A 16,864-nucleotide genomic window follows, 5' to 3' on the forward strand; every position below is an offset into this window, starting at 1 on the left:
TCATTTAAAGTAGGATTAAAAAGATTAATTATTGTATTAATGACGCGAACGTCTTTATACGTTTCGCTGATGGAACAGCCACTGATCAAGAAAACTGTACAGGCAACATGCCGATTGTAGTTCATGCAGTGATTAAAGCAATGGGTTTTCTTAAGAAATAAAGGAGTAAATATTCAGTGCATGTAAATATAAAGCTATAACCTTAATATTTGTAGATTTATCTAAGACAAAGACAATGGGAATGTAAATATTATTACATAAAAAAGAAAGGTTTTCAATGGAAAAGTTGAAATCATATCTTTTGTCATAATAATAAAATGCTTGTTGTTAGTAAGCCCTTAAGTCTACAATGAAAACATTCAGATATGAAACAGATATTACAGATTCTGTGGTGTCTTTAATTCAGATTCATTTGGATATATGGAATAAACAATACGGAATTAACAATATGAGGTAAAGTTATATATATGATATTTTCCCGCGCTGTTGGGCCAAAAAGAACATCAGCTCTGCTAGATTTCCATATGTATTTCTTTTTCTTCTTTGTCAAGTAGTACAGTTATAAGAAGCGACCTTATATTATGGTATATCATTTTTAGTGGGGGACCAATGTTCTTCAAGTTCGTGGTTCATCCTTACCCACGAAATAACATACAATTATTTCGTCAACATTTTTGTCTTTAAATTTTTGTGTATACACAAGTTACCCACACAAGAACATTCCCGCGGATAATAAAATTTTGCTTTCCCATAAACATTGTCCCCCACAAATTACATGTAAAATGATTTCACTGTACATTCTTAATACCTCCATATCATATGCAGGACATTATACAAACATATTTATGTATTTTATTCACATGATTCAGATAGAAACAGTTTGATCTATGCTGACATGTGCTCCTAAACTTTTATGGCTTGATAAGATGTTGTACTTCTAGTTTACTATTGGTATCTTTTGATGTGTTGTCATTATGTGTGTCTTCTTTAAAATTATAAACGATTCCTGTAAGATCAGAACTATTTTTCTCCTGAGTTGCGAGTGTAGAACCGTATGTCATTTTTGATTCCTCTTTTGGAGTCACTATTGTAGTATATTCTGTCTGAGCCCATTCCTGTTGTTGTCCAGATCCAAAAATGGAATAAAATATCACAGAAAACAAATGCAACGATCCAGTTATAAAGAAAATCTTCTGCCAAGATTGAACATCCTAAATGAAAAACATCTCATTAAAATGATTACCAAGGTATATTAAATGCTTGAATTAACCTTTCAAGACAAAATATAATTTTTTCATCAATCATTATGGATAAAGAGACAATATTTTTAATGGAATAGCATAAAATAAGTAAATTCAAACTCTGAACTCATAAGATCTTTTGTGCAGTTTATGTGCAAATATTAATTCATCCTTACCAGTTGGAACCGGATTTACAGGAAACCTACCAGACCCTGCACTGATGTACACAATATATACAGATTGGACTTTGGTTAACATCACTTTTATGTTATTCAGTTTCCTTATTTGCTGTATTTGTTTTACCTTGTGTCTGAGGATTCCGGCTATCGCTGTACTGACGGTGGCCCCTAGTACCCCTGACCTTACGATTCCTGTCAGCACACTGGCGTACTGTGGAGCCAAGTCTACTGTGTTCACCTTAAACCCTACAGACAATTCTTCATTATTATTGTCATATTCACATTAAATCAACTCACAGGATTAAATAAAGTGTTTTACTCTGCACTGATGACAACATAGGATTAAATAAGTTTGAACTATTACTGTACTCTGATCACATTGAATTTACCTGCAGTGGAGAATCCCGCGAGTCCCTCAGCAAGGATGATTACAGCTGAGGCAGTACGGTAATCTTTGACGAAACCCAAGGCTAAAACACACACTGCCTCTAATCCAAAACCTTAAGACAAAAGCAAGATAAAAAAAAATGAAATAAATGCAGATAAAGAACAGAATTTAACCCCAAAACTCCACTCAACAATACAAAACTGGAACAGAGCAAACACGAACCTCCAAAACATCGGATGTTTGGATCCGGTGCCATGGAGGAGTGAGCATCCCCAGTCGACTGGTTGTAATTTATTTAATGCACATTTTAAAAAAAAATCAGTGTAAAATTTATTTTGGTGACTATGAATTTAAAAAGATTACCTATGACCATGGATATTTTTCGACCAAGAGTAGTTGACACTTTCTTTTCTTTAATCATTTTATCAGTAATGATTCCTCCCAAAACCACAGAAAATGTCATCAAAATGGATGGGAATGATGTCAAAAATCCGATCTGGGAAAGATGAAAAATAACGAGTTAATTCCATCAGTATTTCCAAAATTACTTTGTCTTAATAGTCAACAAAAATGCAATGCTACATGTTTTTTATGATTTTAAACATTTTATAAACATTTTAAAAGTTTTTGATATGTCAAAAATACCGTTGCGACATTTAGGGCATAGGCATCGGCGTAATACTGGGGTATCTCGGTAATGATCATGGCAAACACCCAAGATCGGGTAAAATTGGCAAGCAATAAAGCCCAAACCGGTACTGACGTCAAAATTTTTCTCCAAGGTATGTTTTTAGCCTGCAAATAAGCGAAAACAGAGATTTTAGTTTTAAATCGACTTGCAAACTAAAAATTTAATACATTTGGTTTCTAAAAAAAAAAGAATATTACCACATAGGCTGAAGCTATGGTCACATTAGAACCCTCTTCCGTGAAGATACGCCTCTCTTTTTCGCTTAATGTTGGATGCATCATGGGACTATCGTATACCGTACAAAACCAAACAAGAGACCAAAGAATACCCGAACCTCCTAGAAATATATTAAATCATTGGATCTCAATTCCATGATACTGGAAAAGAATTGAAATTGACGGAACTTTCCATCTTGTTTGATCATTCTAGAATCTGCAAGTCGGAATGAGGCAATTGATAAACATTATTTTACACTTTTTGAAGGTTTATCTTACTCTTAAAGGAATTTTTTTTTAATAATTCAAATTAAATATTTTTTTCGCCGATTGAAAATCAAGTACATATTATGCTTGTCAATTTCTCACGGCTGGGACTATGGAAATTAACAATTAATGTCTTGATATTTCATAACTATTAGGTAGCATTTTGGGTTTAAATATATTTTAATTTTACATTTTGATTATACAATAAATACTTTTAAAAATATAAGGAGTTACTGCAATGTAAGGAAAATAAAATGGAAAATAACCCTGTATTGTCCCATGTTTGTATATATAGTTGACTAACACAGACTAAAGATTATATACATAATGACACTGGTCAGTAAGATGACCCTTAGTACCTTCAACACTTTTTTCAGATGAACAAATAAACCTGAAATAAAGCAACATATTTAATGGTGACAATTTGGCATAACATTAAGTAATGTAACGTTCAGTGTGCATCACATTACAAGTTGTTGCAACTGATGTTCATAATTTTTCAACTATTTTACCGTAGATGAAAAGCCCTGCATGCCAGCTGACGTAACAAGTGGTGGCCCCAGCAATGACAGAGGCCAGTGAGGTACTTAGGTAAATTCCTATTTAAAAAAAAAGAAAAGAATTATCTTTTCTAAATATGAATTTTCTGAACACTAAATCGAAATTAAATGTTCAATTCTTCAAATAATTCTTAAACCTTATTTTCACTTCATTTTATTTTAAAATGAATAGTAATTGTACACGAAATTTTTTTTTTATCTTTTGATTTTTTTTTAAAAGAAAGTGTTATTTTGTCACTTTATAATTTTTTTTTCCTCACGAGTAACTGACCTGAGAATGAGATTCCTACTATCCTAGTTCGTTCTGACTTTGGGGCCCAAGCGGAAACCACGGAACTCATGGCAGGCTGACTTACACCCTTGAAATATATGTACAATGCAGTGAACATCATGAGTGTATTAAACATTAAGTATATTTTTAGCGAGGATTTAAGGCATACACATCTAAAATTGTATAAAAATTAGCTGCATTTTATTTGTAATAGCTTCTTTATATACATTTAAAAATCGCTAAAATACTTTAAAGTTTTTAAGGACAAATCGCTAAATTTGCGTCTCGCTAAAATTTCCACTTATACGGTATATCTTCCCATAGGCATAGACAACTAAATCTGTATACACCTTTTTTATAATACATGTATATATTTGAAAAAAAAGCGCATATAAAGAACAAAGTAGGTGTTATTTCTTAAACAGAATTGTAACAGGGCGAATTTAAAATGGAGCTTTAATGTTTGCTAGGTTGAAAGGGCGAAAATGAAACAAGGCGAAAAATAACCCTGCATACTAGTATATATTAAACAAAAAATACCTCTGCAAGTCCTTGTATAAATCTGATCACAAAAACTATAATTGGACTATACTTCATGATAAATGCTAGCACCACAAAACACGATCCACTGATCAATATTGCTCCTCCGAACAACCTGAAAACAGAAATATATAAAATATCATTTCAAAGCAAGTCTTTTTATGAATTTTATCTCTGGTATTTTCCAGTTGAAAACATTTAACCATATGTACATGTATTAGGGTTTCTACATCTAGGTTGGAATCGGGTAACATGAAAATGCCATGGCAGCTACTTACATAACTATAATTTTAGTCATTAATAAAAGATCCGATAGTCAATTTGTAATGTTTCGAGATTTATTGTTGTATAATATAAGCATAATGTAAAGCGATATTATAGCCTTTTAATGTGACTCGCAAATGAAATGACACCTTGCGTAAAATAGTTTAACATTTCTGTCATCATTGCAGTTATCGTCCAAATTGCTACTGTCCTTTATTCAGGGTGAAACAAATGGAGATAACGAACAGTATTTTTAAGTTCTAAAATGCAGTTGATATAATGGTCGTTAGTTACAATCAAGAATTCCTTTTCAACTGGAACCATGATATATTGTTCACTTAGTCTTTCTTTGACTGAATGAATCAATTAATGAAGGCAATAGCATCATAATATTTCTGTAACATAGTGATACTTTGGATCAATATTTCAAGTTCCAAATTGTTTTTTGAAAAATTAACCCTATTTTTTTGTTTATGAGTAAGACATTTATACAAACAAAATCTTGGATGAAAACTGAAGCCGACTTACTTTGTTGGGGAGAATCGGACAGCCAGAAATCCCCCTGGCAGTTGAGTGATAACGTAACCCACAAAATAGGCCGTGTTAAAGTACTGAGAAGTGGCCACACTCCAGTCTAACTGAAGGTCATACGCTGTACCATTTATGGTGCACTAAAATATATTATAAGTTTTGAAATGACCTTTGAAATAAAAAAAAAAAAGAAAGGGAAACACCTGTAAGTATGTATTTTGTCCTTTCAGCATGATGATTCACGCGAGACATCATAGTCCAACAAGAAAAGATACATGAGCTAGAAGAAAACACTCTCTCACCGTTAAGAAGGTAAATTGGAAATCTTATTTTAAAAACTCACCTCCTTAAACAGACCAATCCTATCATTGTCATTGTCTTTGATGACGTAGACCATTACTATGGTGATCACCGTTCTGAAGCCAAAGAGAATCAGGAAACCCAGAAAGGACAACAGTACGACAATGGCCCTTTTGGGACATCCCATTATGGAAGATCACCCTAAGCTTCAAAGAAAGAATCGATTTCAAGTCTGGAAAATCTGCTCCAAGTAAGACATGGTATATACATTATAAGACATTTATCAGATTATAATGAGTGATTGGAAAATGAAGTAAACAGTGGTATTTTATTTGGTTTGTAAGCGTGAAGATTGGAAGCTTTTGCTCTTGAATGAGCAATTTGCAGAGTATTTCAGGAGTTGATCCCTCGGTTTCAAATCCCATTGCGGAACGTGTAAACTGCTTTCCTTCGGATGAGACCGTATAAATCGAGGTCCCAGTCGCGCAGTGGGTGTTAGCACAAAAAAAAAGACCCTTCAGTGCTCAAAGGCTTAGGTGCCGAGTACATGTACGTTGTGTACCGGTAAGTCTTTTCTGAGCCTTCCAAATTGCTACTCAGCTTGTTCACCAGGCCCTTTAATTTTCAGTCCTCCATGATGTAATGTTGTCACCAGGCTTGAAAATTAAATCTTTTTGCACCAATTTTCATTATATGCCTCTCTCTTCAAGGTTCTTTGAACTTCTCAGAAAGGTCTAATTAAAAGTAGAAATTTTTATCCCGAAAAAGCATTTTTAGATACCAATGGTTATTAACATGATATGAAATTAAATGTGAGCTTTGCAAAAATTGAAGCACATTGAGAGGCATATAATGAAAATTGTTGCATGAAAAAATTTAATTTTCAAGCAAATTTACTTTTTGAATTAAATTATAAATTAAAGATATACTTAAATGTGAGTGTGTAGGACGTTACATATACTTAGTTTTGAATTATAAGCATTTCACATTGTAGATAAAGGCCACAAAATATATAATTCTTTTATAGTACACATTAAGTACTAGTTTCTCTCGTTGTTAGACTAATTAAGACATATCTTAAATCAATGTCTTCATTGATTGAGATCATCATTATCTTAGTGCACATTGTATTGCAAGTGAGACTTCGTTTGATCGAGAGCAATTATATAGTTTAAAGTGTCTTTTTTCTATATAAGGTCTGATGCTGAAGTTATTTAGGGCAGAAACCACTTACATGTATAGCTTTAAGACTGCCATCGACAGATTCCAAATAAAACTTTGCGTAAGTAAATTTATCTGATAACATGTACATTTCTTTCTTTTCATTGAGTATGACAAAAATTCAGTATGAAATACAAAAATAACTGTTGCCTTAATTTATAATTAACATTATTAACAAAGAATATACATACTTCTAAAACGTAGCTCGATATCAACGTAATCCCTGGCTGTTTGTCATTATTATAAGTATTGTTATTAAATGAATTCGAATGAAAGTGTCCGTGCCGTGTGCATGTAGCTTTACACTCACCGCTGAAACAGATGTCTAAATAAATAGAGCAATGGACAATAGAGCAATTATTATGATGCTATAAAACGCGGACCCCCATTCAAGAGCTAGGTGGGATCAGGTGAATGAAGAAGTAAGTATACCCCTCTAAACTGGTTCCCTCCCTTGTGAGCCCTGTGTATAAATCAGGTAGACAGAATTTTAGTATAAAAACGAAGGTCTAACAACTTGCATGGAACTCGACAGTCAAAATACCAACAAATGCTATAGGTATTTGCGGACAAGATTATTATAGCGACAGTAGAGTTTATGAAATACTGACTTTAATTGAGGTTTTTGTAATTCCTTTTACTTTAACTTGTCTATCAGTAGCCTGTCTTGGTTTAATAATCGAACTCAGGATATGTTCTTTATCCTCGAGTTAGTTGGGAGATGTTAACATTATATATTCAGATGGCAGTGGAAAAATATTTCAAAATAAAAAGTTGACAATGGAAAAGCCTCATATTGCTTGTCCAAAGGCACCTGACGTTACTTATTTTTCTTTTAATAAAAAAATATACCCCCTACCTAATACACCTGTAATAAGGGGGGATATATTATTTTATCAAAGAAAAATAAGTAACGTCAGGTGCCCGTGCGTTTATCATACAAATTAGTTGTTAGTTTGTTCTTATCGTCTAAAGTCAGATACAATATCCAAATATTTACTGAATTACTTTTTTTTTTATTCTTAGTTAACATTTAAAATGTTACATGGCGCTAAATATGAAAAAAACATGAATTCACCTTTAGAAATAATTTCTGTTTTCTTAATTTGGGTGTTAGGAGGGAAATAATATAGATTACTAAATTAAAAATCACTGACTCTGTGTCAAATTATGACGTAGAATTTTACACATCTGCAGATAAACAGTAAAATAAAAACATTCCTGGACTGAACAATCGTACGACAAAAGCAAGTTTAAATTATGTTTATCAATTCACTGAATTCTCTTTCTACATAGCCTCAACATACAATAGCTTATTGATATTGAGTAAGTTATGTAATTCCTGTTTGCTCGCCGCTTGCAGTGTCAAACGGCGATCAATTCGGGTCAAATGTGCGACGATTTAACACATCTGTCCATGTTCTAGAAAATGACAATTGAAACCACAGGGGATAGGAACATAAAACTTTTTTTTATTTTACGTAATTATTATATACTGTTCGTTACATGTTATCTCCTTATACTTCATCTACAAAACCTTATGTAGATATAATAATTACGTAAAATTTCATATTACTAGTATTCAGTTGGAAGTCATTAAAACATACCAAAAAGTATGTTATTCAAATTGTGATTTACATTTGCGTACTCCAAATTCAATTTTAATTGAAGTTTCAATGCATATATATTTTTTATGCACAACCCGATACGGCACTCAAACTTAATAGAATATGTTTTAAGGTATTTGATGTACTTTCAGTTTTAATATATATATATTACAAAAATTCTCTCGTTGATTTTGAAGGAATTTGAAAATTATGACTATAAATAATTTTTAGTTCATTCTGATGTCTACATATAACATTAAGTACATTATATATTATATATATCATTTATTATTTTCAGCACTTTATCATTGACTCTCTGAGGAAGTGGGGCCCTTCCGCCCGATGCAGAGCACACCCTGTTGTCCAGAAGTTCAATTAAACGAACAAAAGCGGAATGTGTACGGTATATGAATCAGTTCTTTGTTCTGAGGAGAGTATTTGTGATTAAAATATGTATGGCTTGAAGTGAAAATGTAGAACTTCGTCATATGTGTTACACAGTTGTACAAGTAATGTTGCCAACCGTTACTTAACCCACCCCCATGTTACTTTTTGCACTTCAAAGTATCCAATTAAACGGTTGGACTCTTTTAAACTTGTTTTCTGTCTGACTTACTATGGCGTGTAAAATTTGCAAAATTACACAAAAGCTGAGTAATACATATATTTCAGATTTGCTATACATACGTTTATTCGTTTTTAAAATTTTGTTTTCTTTTTATTTCTGAAACAATCTGATTTATTTATATATAATAATTGTTATCCATATTTGTGATTTTGTAATTCATGAACAAAAGAGATTTGTTTTCGAAAAGATGATATTCATTTCAAAAATTTGATATTTATGCACAAATTTCAAAAACTTTTACTCATTTGATAATTTGTGATTTCTTTGCTATAATTTTGCTATAATTTTGCAATTTTGTGCAACATTTTTCAGTCTCAAATTGCACTTTGATAAAAAAAATTTCAAATATGAATCATAAGCGTATCAAAAAAGGAATCACAATTTTTTGCATAGTATAAATAAATTTTCTTTTATGAATGTTCACATACATTTTTTTAATTCATAGTTAGTCACAAGATTTATAAGCTCTAATAGAGATCTGTATATACTGATAAATGAATGCAATATTTTATAAGCCAAAGGTAAAACCTTGGCTTTTATTTGTTTACGAGAAACATTAATAATTGAGTGCCGATGACCGGTTAATACAGTTAAGTACTTCGACAATTAATATCGAAAGATGCTTATGATTCAGAGATGAGTGACAGAATCTAGGTTCCGAGTCTGTACAGTACTTTATTACGAAATCTGAACTTCGACAAACAATTTTAAAAGATGCTTATGATTAAGAGATGAGTGAAAAAAATCTAGGTTTTTAGTCTGTATATATAGAATCTCAAGGACAAGTTACTGAAAATCAAATTAAAATTAAAAGTGTCCCAATCCCTTTATCACAAAAGATTCTAATTTTCGCATTCACTACCCCTTCTAAGAAGGGGTAGTGAATGCGAAAATTATTTTAACTAGACTGATCAAGGTGAAAACATATTCCTGATTATCAAATTAAATATCCTTACTTGAAACACTTGAAATTGAATCACGTGTAGATTTGCATCCTAAGCACCACTTCATAACTTCACTTTGCCAACAGCGTTAATTAATGTCAAATTCACCCCTTAAGTCGTGTTTTTTTTATCATGAATGGGAATAAGACTATGAATATTTCCCACCTCATTAATTTTTTTATCACTATATATTCCTAATCTGTTATGAAAAATGTTATAAACTCTTTGTCATTAGTTTATCTTTTGGCCATTATTTATAATATTTTATTAATAGAAAAAACAAATCCATTCACTAACGTAAAATGTTAGCATCCGCGGGTTTTTTATCATACAAGATTGCACGTTTCGATCTTTTTAGATATAGAAATGTTATTTTTTTTATTTTAAACATATTTTATTGACAATATATCAAAGGGATTAGACACAAGTTCCAGAAACTTAGAAAGTATGGTTGAATTAGGACATTGGTTTTTATGAAGCTATATATATTAAAAAAAAAAAATGAAAAACCGACCATTTCCGTAAGTTATTCAGAAAAGTTACCAAGAAACAACTCAATATCTTGTATTCTATATAAACAAAGAAAAAAAGTTTGTATCCTTAAAATGTATCTTCAATATTTACAGTCAACTTTATAACAAGGGTCCTTTTATTTGTATCCAAGATTTTTCTGCTGACGTCAGATCACTGCACAATTTCCGATGGTTATATTGTTTGTACGAGTACAATAAGAAACTTGCAGTTGAAAGGGAGTGAAGCTGCACACCTGTAAGGCTTCTCTGAAGGTTTGAAATTGTCATTCATGTAACAAGTTTTTGTGACGGAAGAAAAAAAGAAGACAGACCACACACGAATGATACTTAATGTTCCTTTCGGAAAGCGGGGGAAATAAAGACTATTGCACTGCCCACTAGCACACTTGATTTACCCTATGGCCAGTGAAGGAAGAATGCGAGGATGATAAGGTGAGGGAGCACGGGTGATAAGGCAATCATTATATTGTTCTAATTTTCTTCTTTAGAATTTTTGTAACTAATTCATAAGAAAGTAATTGAATTTTTATTAATTAAGAAAAATAGTGGATAAAAGAAATGAACAACAGTAATACTACACAATAGTAAATTTGATTACGATGAGAACAGAATCATTAAAAAAACTGAACTTTTAAAAAGACAATATTGAATACAGATTGAACATTTTACATATAACAAGGCACAACATTTATGCTGTCAACTTAAGGCTCTTTAATGAAAATAAGGGCTTAAAAAATTAACAAGAAAAGAACAAAATGGCAGTTTTTATATCCCATTTTAATAGCGCTTTCTTGATGTAATGTATCCATCTTCAGATTGAAATAACTTTACTTTATAAATTTAAGAGATACTTGTAGCAATGAATATTTATCTTTAAAAAAATTACTTTGGAAGATTTAGAAATAAACAACGTTTTCAGTGAACATGGCGTTATTAATAGCAATTGCTCTGCTGGCATATTCCGGGTCCCATCATGGAAAATATGCCAAGACTTTGCTATTCATAATGCCATGTTACTGAATAATCTTGTTTATTACTTATATTTGCAAATTTGATTTTTTTAAATATAGAGGAAATCCTGACTTACATAAGGACGCAGTTTCTTGTTTCAGAAGGAAAAACATACGGCTTTAAAATCGTACACCTGATCAATGAATGCTCCTTTTCTTAATAAATACAAACAATTTATAAAGTTTTTGCCTCTCAAATACTTATCGGGATAAAGCCGTCCGTCATCACATTCTCTTACTTTTTGTTTTTATGCAGCGGACATCAACATAACGTTTTTGAAACCCTCTGACAAAAATCAATATTTAAAACACTATGATGAAAAATGATGCTTTAATAATGATTATTACTCCAGAATGCTTTTCTGGTTTTTTTTTTAGTTTTTTATTTATTTTTCGGACTAAAATAAATTCTTGAAATAGCTATACTAGTTAAAGAAATTTTCTTTTTCTGAATTTTTACCCAGTTAAGAGTTACCGTTCTTTGTACAAATATGCAAAAATATGATACGAAAAAATAAAAATATGGCATTTCTCTAAAATTTCTTAAAAAGTTTTATTTTACAATTAAATACATTGACCAAAATTAAATTTTTAAAGATATAAATCAGCAATTTTAAATATTCTGAATTTTTTTTTTTCAAAGAATATTTTTAAAAACTTATTTTTAAATTTTTACAAAACAATTTCTTATATTTTTTTATTTTTAAAGGAAAGGAAAGGATAAAAATTGTATACACGGTGAGATGTAGCAGTTGCATTATGCAAAAAGTTGCGTCTAAGTCCTATAAGCAGTTGATGACTGCATGTTCATAGTGGGGGAAACAGTGGGTATGCAAATATAAGCACATGAAAAGTTCTTGTTCAAATTCACAGAAAACAAATTATAATCACAAGCATTTAAAACATTGAAAGAAAAAAAATTTTTTTATTAATTTTATTAGTGCACTAAAAAAAACCATTTTTTTCCAAATCTTCGTTGGGGAAAAATCCCAAATTTTTCAGTATTAGATTTCTGATCCTGCTAGGTTGTCTTTGGTTTTCTCAGTGATATGACAGTGGACCCGTACCAATCACCCTTTGGTATATTAAAAGTATATTTGTCGAGCCCACCCTTGCTGTTGTCCTGACCCAAAAACAGAGAGAATATAAAAGCAAAAAATGTATGATCCGGTGTGAAGAAGATTCTGTACCAAGACTCTGCATTTAAAGGGGAAAAAAAAACCCTTTATCAATTAATACAAAGATGTAAAATTAAATTAACTAACAAATCCACTTGGGTTGACTGCTACAAAATTTCAGATAGAAAAATATGAAAGAAGAAAAGGTGATTGTGTTTCATTCTAAAAAAGACCCACCTTGGTCTCTTTATTTGCTTAAGAAAATTAAAAAGTAACAGGCCTAACCCGGTATCAATGAAAAGCTTTTGTCAAGGAAAGGGACTTTTTTTTAAGACTGTTTTTTAATTACACTAAACATTGTTAATAAATTTTCTCTTGAAAAATAAAGTAAAAAAAGTAGTAATTCACCTTCTCTCTGAGAGCCCCAGCAATTGCAGTACCGATGGCAGCCCCTAGAACCCCAGACCTCACTATCCCCGTCAAAACACTGGCATATTAGGGGGTAAATCAACGGGATTGACTTTAAAACCTATAATAAGAATATTACTAAATAGTAAAATGTTTGATGGGTTAAATTTTTAAAAAAATGAGTTAATAATAACATACTTGAATAGACGTCCTGCCAGTCCCTCCGCAACTACTATAAGAACAGCGGCTGTGGTGTAATCTCTAGCAAAACCAAGAGCTAAAACGCACAAGGCCTCTGATCCAAAACCTTGAAAATATATAGAAATATAATCAATATATTATTATTTGTTGTGTTGATGAAAAGAATCACAATTAAGTTTTAGACACCTAAGATAAATAAATCAAATACCTATACAAAGAGATAATTTACGCCCAGCAGTTACTGAAACTTTTTCAGTTTTCACTATTTGTCAGAAGATTCCTCCAAATACACAGCACGTCATTAGAATTGGCGGGAAACAAATAAAAATCCCAAACTGGGAGAAGAAAAAAAAAAGCTTTTTTTTAACACAAAAGGGACCTTTAAATTTTTTTTAAGAACCATTTACCTAGGGTTTGCCTTATTGGGGGTTTCAGACTATATGTAATTTTAATTTTACCGTTGACACATTAAAAGCAAATGCTCCAATTTAGGAATTTCAAAAATGATCATAGCAAAACCCAGGATCGGTGAAATTGGGCCCGGTACAATGCCCAGACAGGAAGTGACGTCAATAACCGCCGCCAAGGAACACTTTTAGCCTTTATAAATAAAAGACATTGGTTTTTAAAAAAAGATTTTATTTGCATTTTTTGTTAAAAAACAATGTTCATCATAAATTTTGGGAAATTTTCAAGATCTGAAGAAGATTTTTAAAATTTGGACCTTCTTTTAAAATTTCCCTCTCCTTTCACTCAATGAAGGATGATTTGTGGACTGTCATATACCATGCAAAACCAAACAAACACCAAAGAATCCCATACCTCCTGCATAATAAAGGGACTTATTTTTAGTTAATGACCGAATATAAAATCTAGAGTTTTATCATCAAAGGGGGAAAACATGTATTTATACTTTTTTCAAATATTTTATACCCGGCGTATTTTTTTTAAGGATGTCTGTCAATTGGAATTTTATTTTTTGAGATTGTGAACTCTCGTTTTGTTTGAGATATTAATGACATTGTCTGCAAATCCAACATCAGACGAAAATTTATACCATAGATAAAAAGGCAGCATTCCAACTGACATAACATGTGGTACTTCCCGCTATAGCAGATCCCAGTGATGCGCTCAGGTAAATACCTTCAATGTATATATTATTGGTTATCATAAGTCATTCTTTTCTTACAATTCTAGAAATAAAATGATGTAAATGTGCAATTTTTTATATAAAAGTTTTGATAATTTTTGATTTAAAACAAATCAAAACCTATAAAAATCTTCATATATGATTTGATGAATATTAAATGAAAATAAAAATTTTATATTGATACTTCAAGTTTTTAATGAAACTTGGAAGATTTCAAAACGTGAATTAAAAGAATACCTGAATACGAAGTCCCACCATTCTCCTCTTTCCGATTTCGGGCCCAGGATGACATTACAGCACCCATGGCGGGTTGACACGTGCCCTTTGAAAATTAATTTATATATCAAAGAAAGTCTTAAGAAAATTTCCGTTGTTAATCAAATTAGTAAAACATTTTTGTTACATTACCTCTGAAAGTTTGGATATTCTAGCAACATAAGACGATTGGACTGTATTTAAAAAAATGCCATTATAAGAAACAGGAGGCCTTATAAGAATGGCTCCCCAAACACTCTAAAAAAAAAAAAAATTAAAGGTTTTTTAAATTTTTTAAAAAGTCGACCATATTTTATTTGAGGAAATACTTTCCTCTAATAAAATTTGAATTTAAAATTTTAAATTTTTATTTGTATAAAAATCACATTACTTAGTTGGGGAAAACCGGACAGTAAATATCCTCCGGAGTGGTTATTCCTCCCAGGGAATAGGGCCTCGATCTGGGGGAAACGATCACTCCAGTTTAATTGTAGATCATTAATACCATTTAGGGGACTTGGATTTAAAAAAGTGATAGATAAGAAAAAAAAAAAAAAAATGATGGGAAAATTTTTTTTTCAATTTCTATAAATTAAAATTATTTTTCAAAAATATACGACTACGGTTAAACATCTACTTTCATTATATCTACAAATGGCTTTGTACTTCTTTGAAACTTCTGGTGGAATCTAAAAAATTCCGACTTAGTTTTGGTATGGGTTTATCAGGTTTGATAAATGTCTTAAAGAAGAGAGTAACGTTAAAAATCCCCTATATTGAGGAGATTGGGAAAATTATAAAATATCCGTGGTTAACAGCACCAAAAAATATGGACCAAAATGGGTTTATCCCTGAAACTCCCCTAATGTTAGCGGGGAACGTTCACAGGAAATTACTTCATGATAGCTTGTAAAATATGCATATAAAAGATTAATGTTAACGTTCATGGGTATATGAATTTGAGGGTTAAGGCAACTTATGAAATCCGCGACCATTGATCACCCATGAACATTGATATTTTATAGTACATCAAGAAAGTATTTGCTATTATTCTCACCTTGTCAAACAAGGACACTCCGGTGTTGTCATTTTCCTTGATAACGTAGACCATAACCATGGTAAACACTGTCCTGAAGCCAAAGAAAATGAGGAATCCAAGAAAAGTTAAAAGACCAACAATGACTCTCTTTGGGCATCCCATGTCACACACAATGCAAACCAGCTCCTTTAAAAAGAAAGAAATAAATAAAGCAAAGTAGATTGAGAAAAAAAAATAAACCCTTGATATTCAAAAAGTAGCTTAATTTCCATTTGGGTTTTCTCTTTGTTAAAGCTTTAACCAACCAAGCCCCGTCCTTTTTGTATTTGTCGATTTCGTTGTTTTTTTCTCACCCCACACGCCGATCTCTCACATCCCATCTCTCCACCACCACTCCCCTCACTTCCCCACTTACCAATTCTCTCTCCAGTCTTCCCCCCTTTCTTTCCTACTTTTCATTCTTCCCCTTCCCCCCCTCACTATCCCTAATACTTCAAACCTTTCTGTTCCCCACTCTCTCACTCCTCATTCTCTTTCTCCCTCCATTCAAACTATCCATCTTACTCTTTCTCCCCTCCCTTTCTTTCTCCCTCTCCTCTTTTCTCCCCTCCCTTCCTCTCTCCTTTCCCTCCCTCTCTCTCTCTTTCTCTATCCCCCTCCCTTTTTTTCCTCTATTCTCATTTCTAAGACCTCACCCCTCACCTCCCCCTCTCTTCTCCCACACTTCTCACCCCTCACTCCCCCACTCTCTTTTTTCCCGGACTTCTCATCCCTCACTCTCTTCTCCCAGACTTTTACCCCTACTCTCCAATCTTCTCCCACACTTCTCATCCCCCACTCTCCCACTCTCTTTCTCCAACGCTTCCACCCCTACCCCCAATTCTTTTTCCCCCCACTTCTATCCCCCACTCTCCCACTCCTTTTCCCACACTTTTCTCCCCATTTTCCCCCCTCTTTTTTCCCCTGACTTTTCACCCCTTACTATCCCACTCTCTTTCTTCCAAGATTTCTTTCCCCCCTTTTAATTTTTCCCCCCAATTAATTCTCGCTCACATATTCCCTACAATCTCATTTCATGCCCTCGTGTACTGAATAAGAATATAAATAAATAAATACATGTAAAGCGAGATTAAAATCTTCAACAGAAAATGAACATGCCAGCCTATGAATTAATTTACCCAGACGATGTATACTGGAATAAAAATTGAGTTTATATAGTATGAACTTTTTTATGAATGGTTAAAAGATTACGTGGGAATATAATGTAAAAAGCTTTTTTGTTATGTCTTTGTTGTCGTTTTTA

The 16,864-nt window shown here is 32.2% G+C and overlaps 1 protein-coding gene and 1 pseudogene across 2 annotated transcripts; both read right to left on the reverse strand.

The window, feature by feature from the left end:
* Window positions 1-376: 376 nt before the first annotated feature.
* Window positions 377-9,969, reverse strand: LOC134268739 (vesicular glutamate transporter 3-like). Of its 2 annotated transcripts, none has more exons than XM_062750977.1 (12): window positions 9,860-9,969; window positions 5,491-5,653; window positions 5,145-5,287; window positions 4,353-4,467; window positions 3,813-3,900; window positions 3,494-3,580; window positions 2,697-2,836; window positions 2,454-2,603; window positions 2,172-2,304; window positions 1,810-1,920; window positions 1,545-1,666; window positions 377-1,211 (listed from the first exon to the last, which is right to left on the reverse strand). In XM_062750977.1, the coding sequence occupies exons 2-12, from the start codon at window positions 5,632-5,634 to the stop codon at window positions 912-914; spliced, it is 1,533 nt and encodes a 510-aa protein (XP_062606961.1). In that variant the 5' UTR covers window positions 5,635-5,653; window positions 9,860-9,969; the 3' UTR covers window positions 377-911. The 2 variants fall into 2 exon arrangements, with proteins under 2 accessions (XP_062606961.1, XP_062606960.1); XM_062750976.1 differs by lacking the exon at window positions 9,860-9,969 and adding an exon at window positions 6,860-6,976.
* A 2,442-nt stretch (window positions 9,970-12,411) lies between these two features.
* On the reverse strand, window positions 12,412-16,392 carry LOC134268741 (vesicular glutamate transporter 3-like; annotated as a pseudogene).
* Between the last annotated feature and the right edge of the window lie 472 nt (window positions 16,393-16,864).

This window comes from Saccostrea cucullata, unplaced genomic scaffold, assembly GCF_032062105.1.
Source record: "Saccostrea cucullata isolate Sc308-1 unplaced genomic scaffold, CSIRO_AGI_Scuc_v1 ctg7865, whole genome shotgun sequence".
Taxonomy (NCBI): Eukaryota; Metazoa; Mollusca; class Bivalvia; order Ostreida; family Ostreidae; genus Saccostrea; species Saccostrea cuccullata.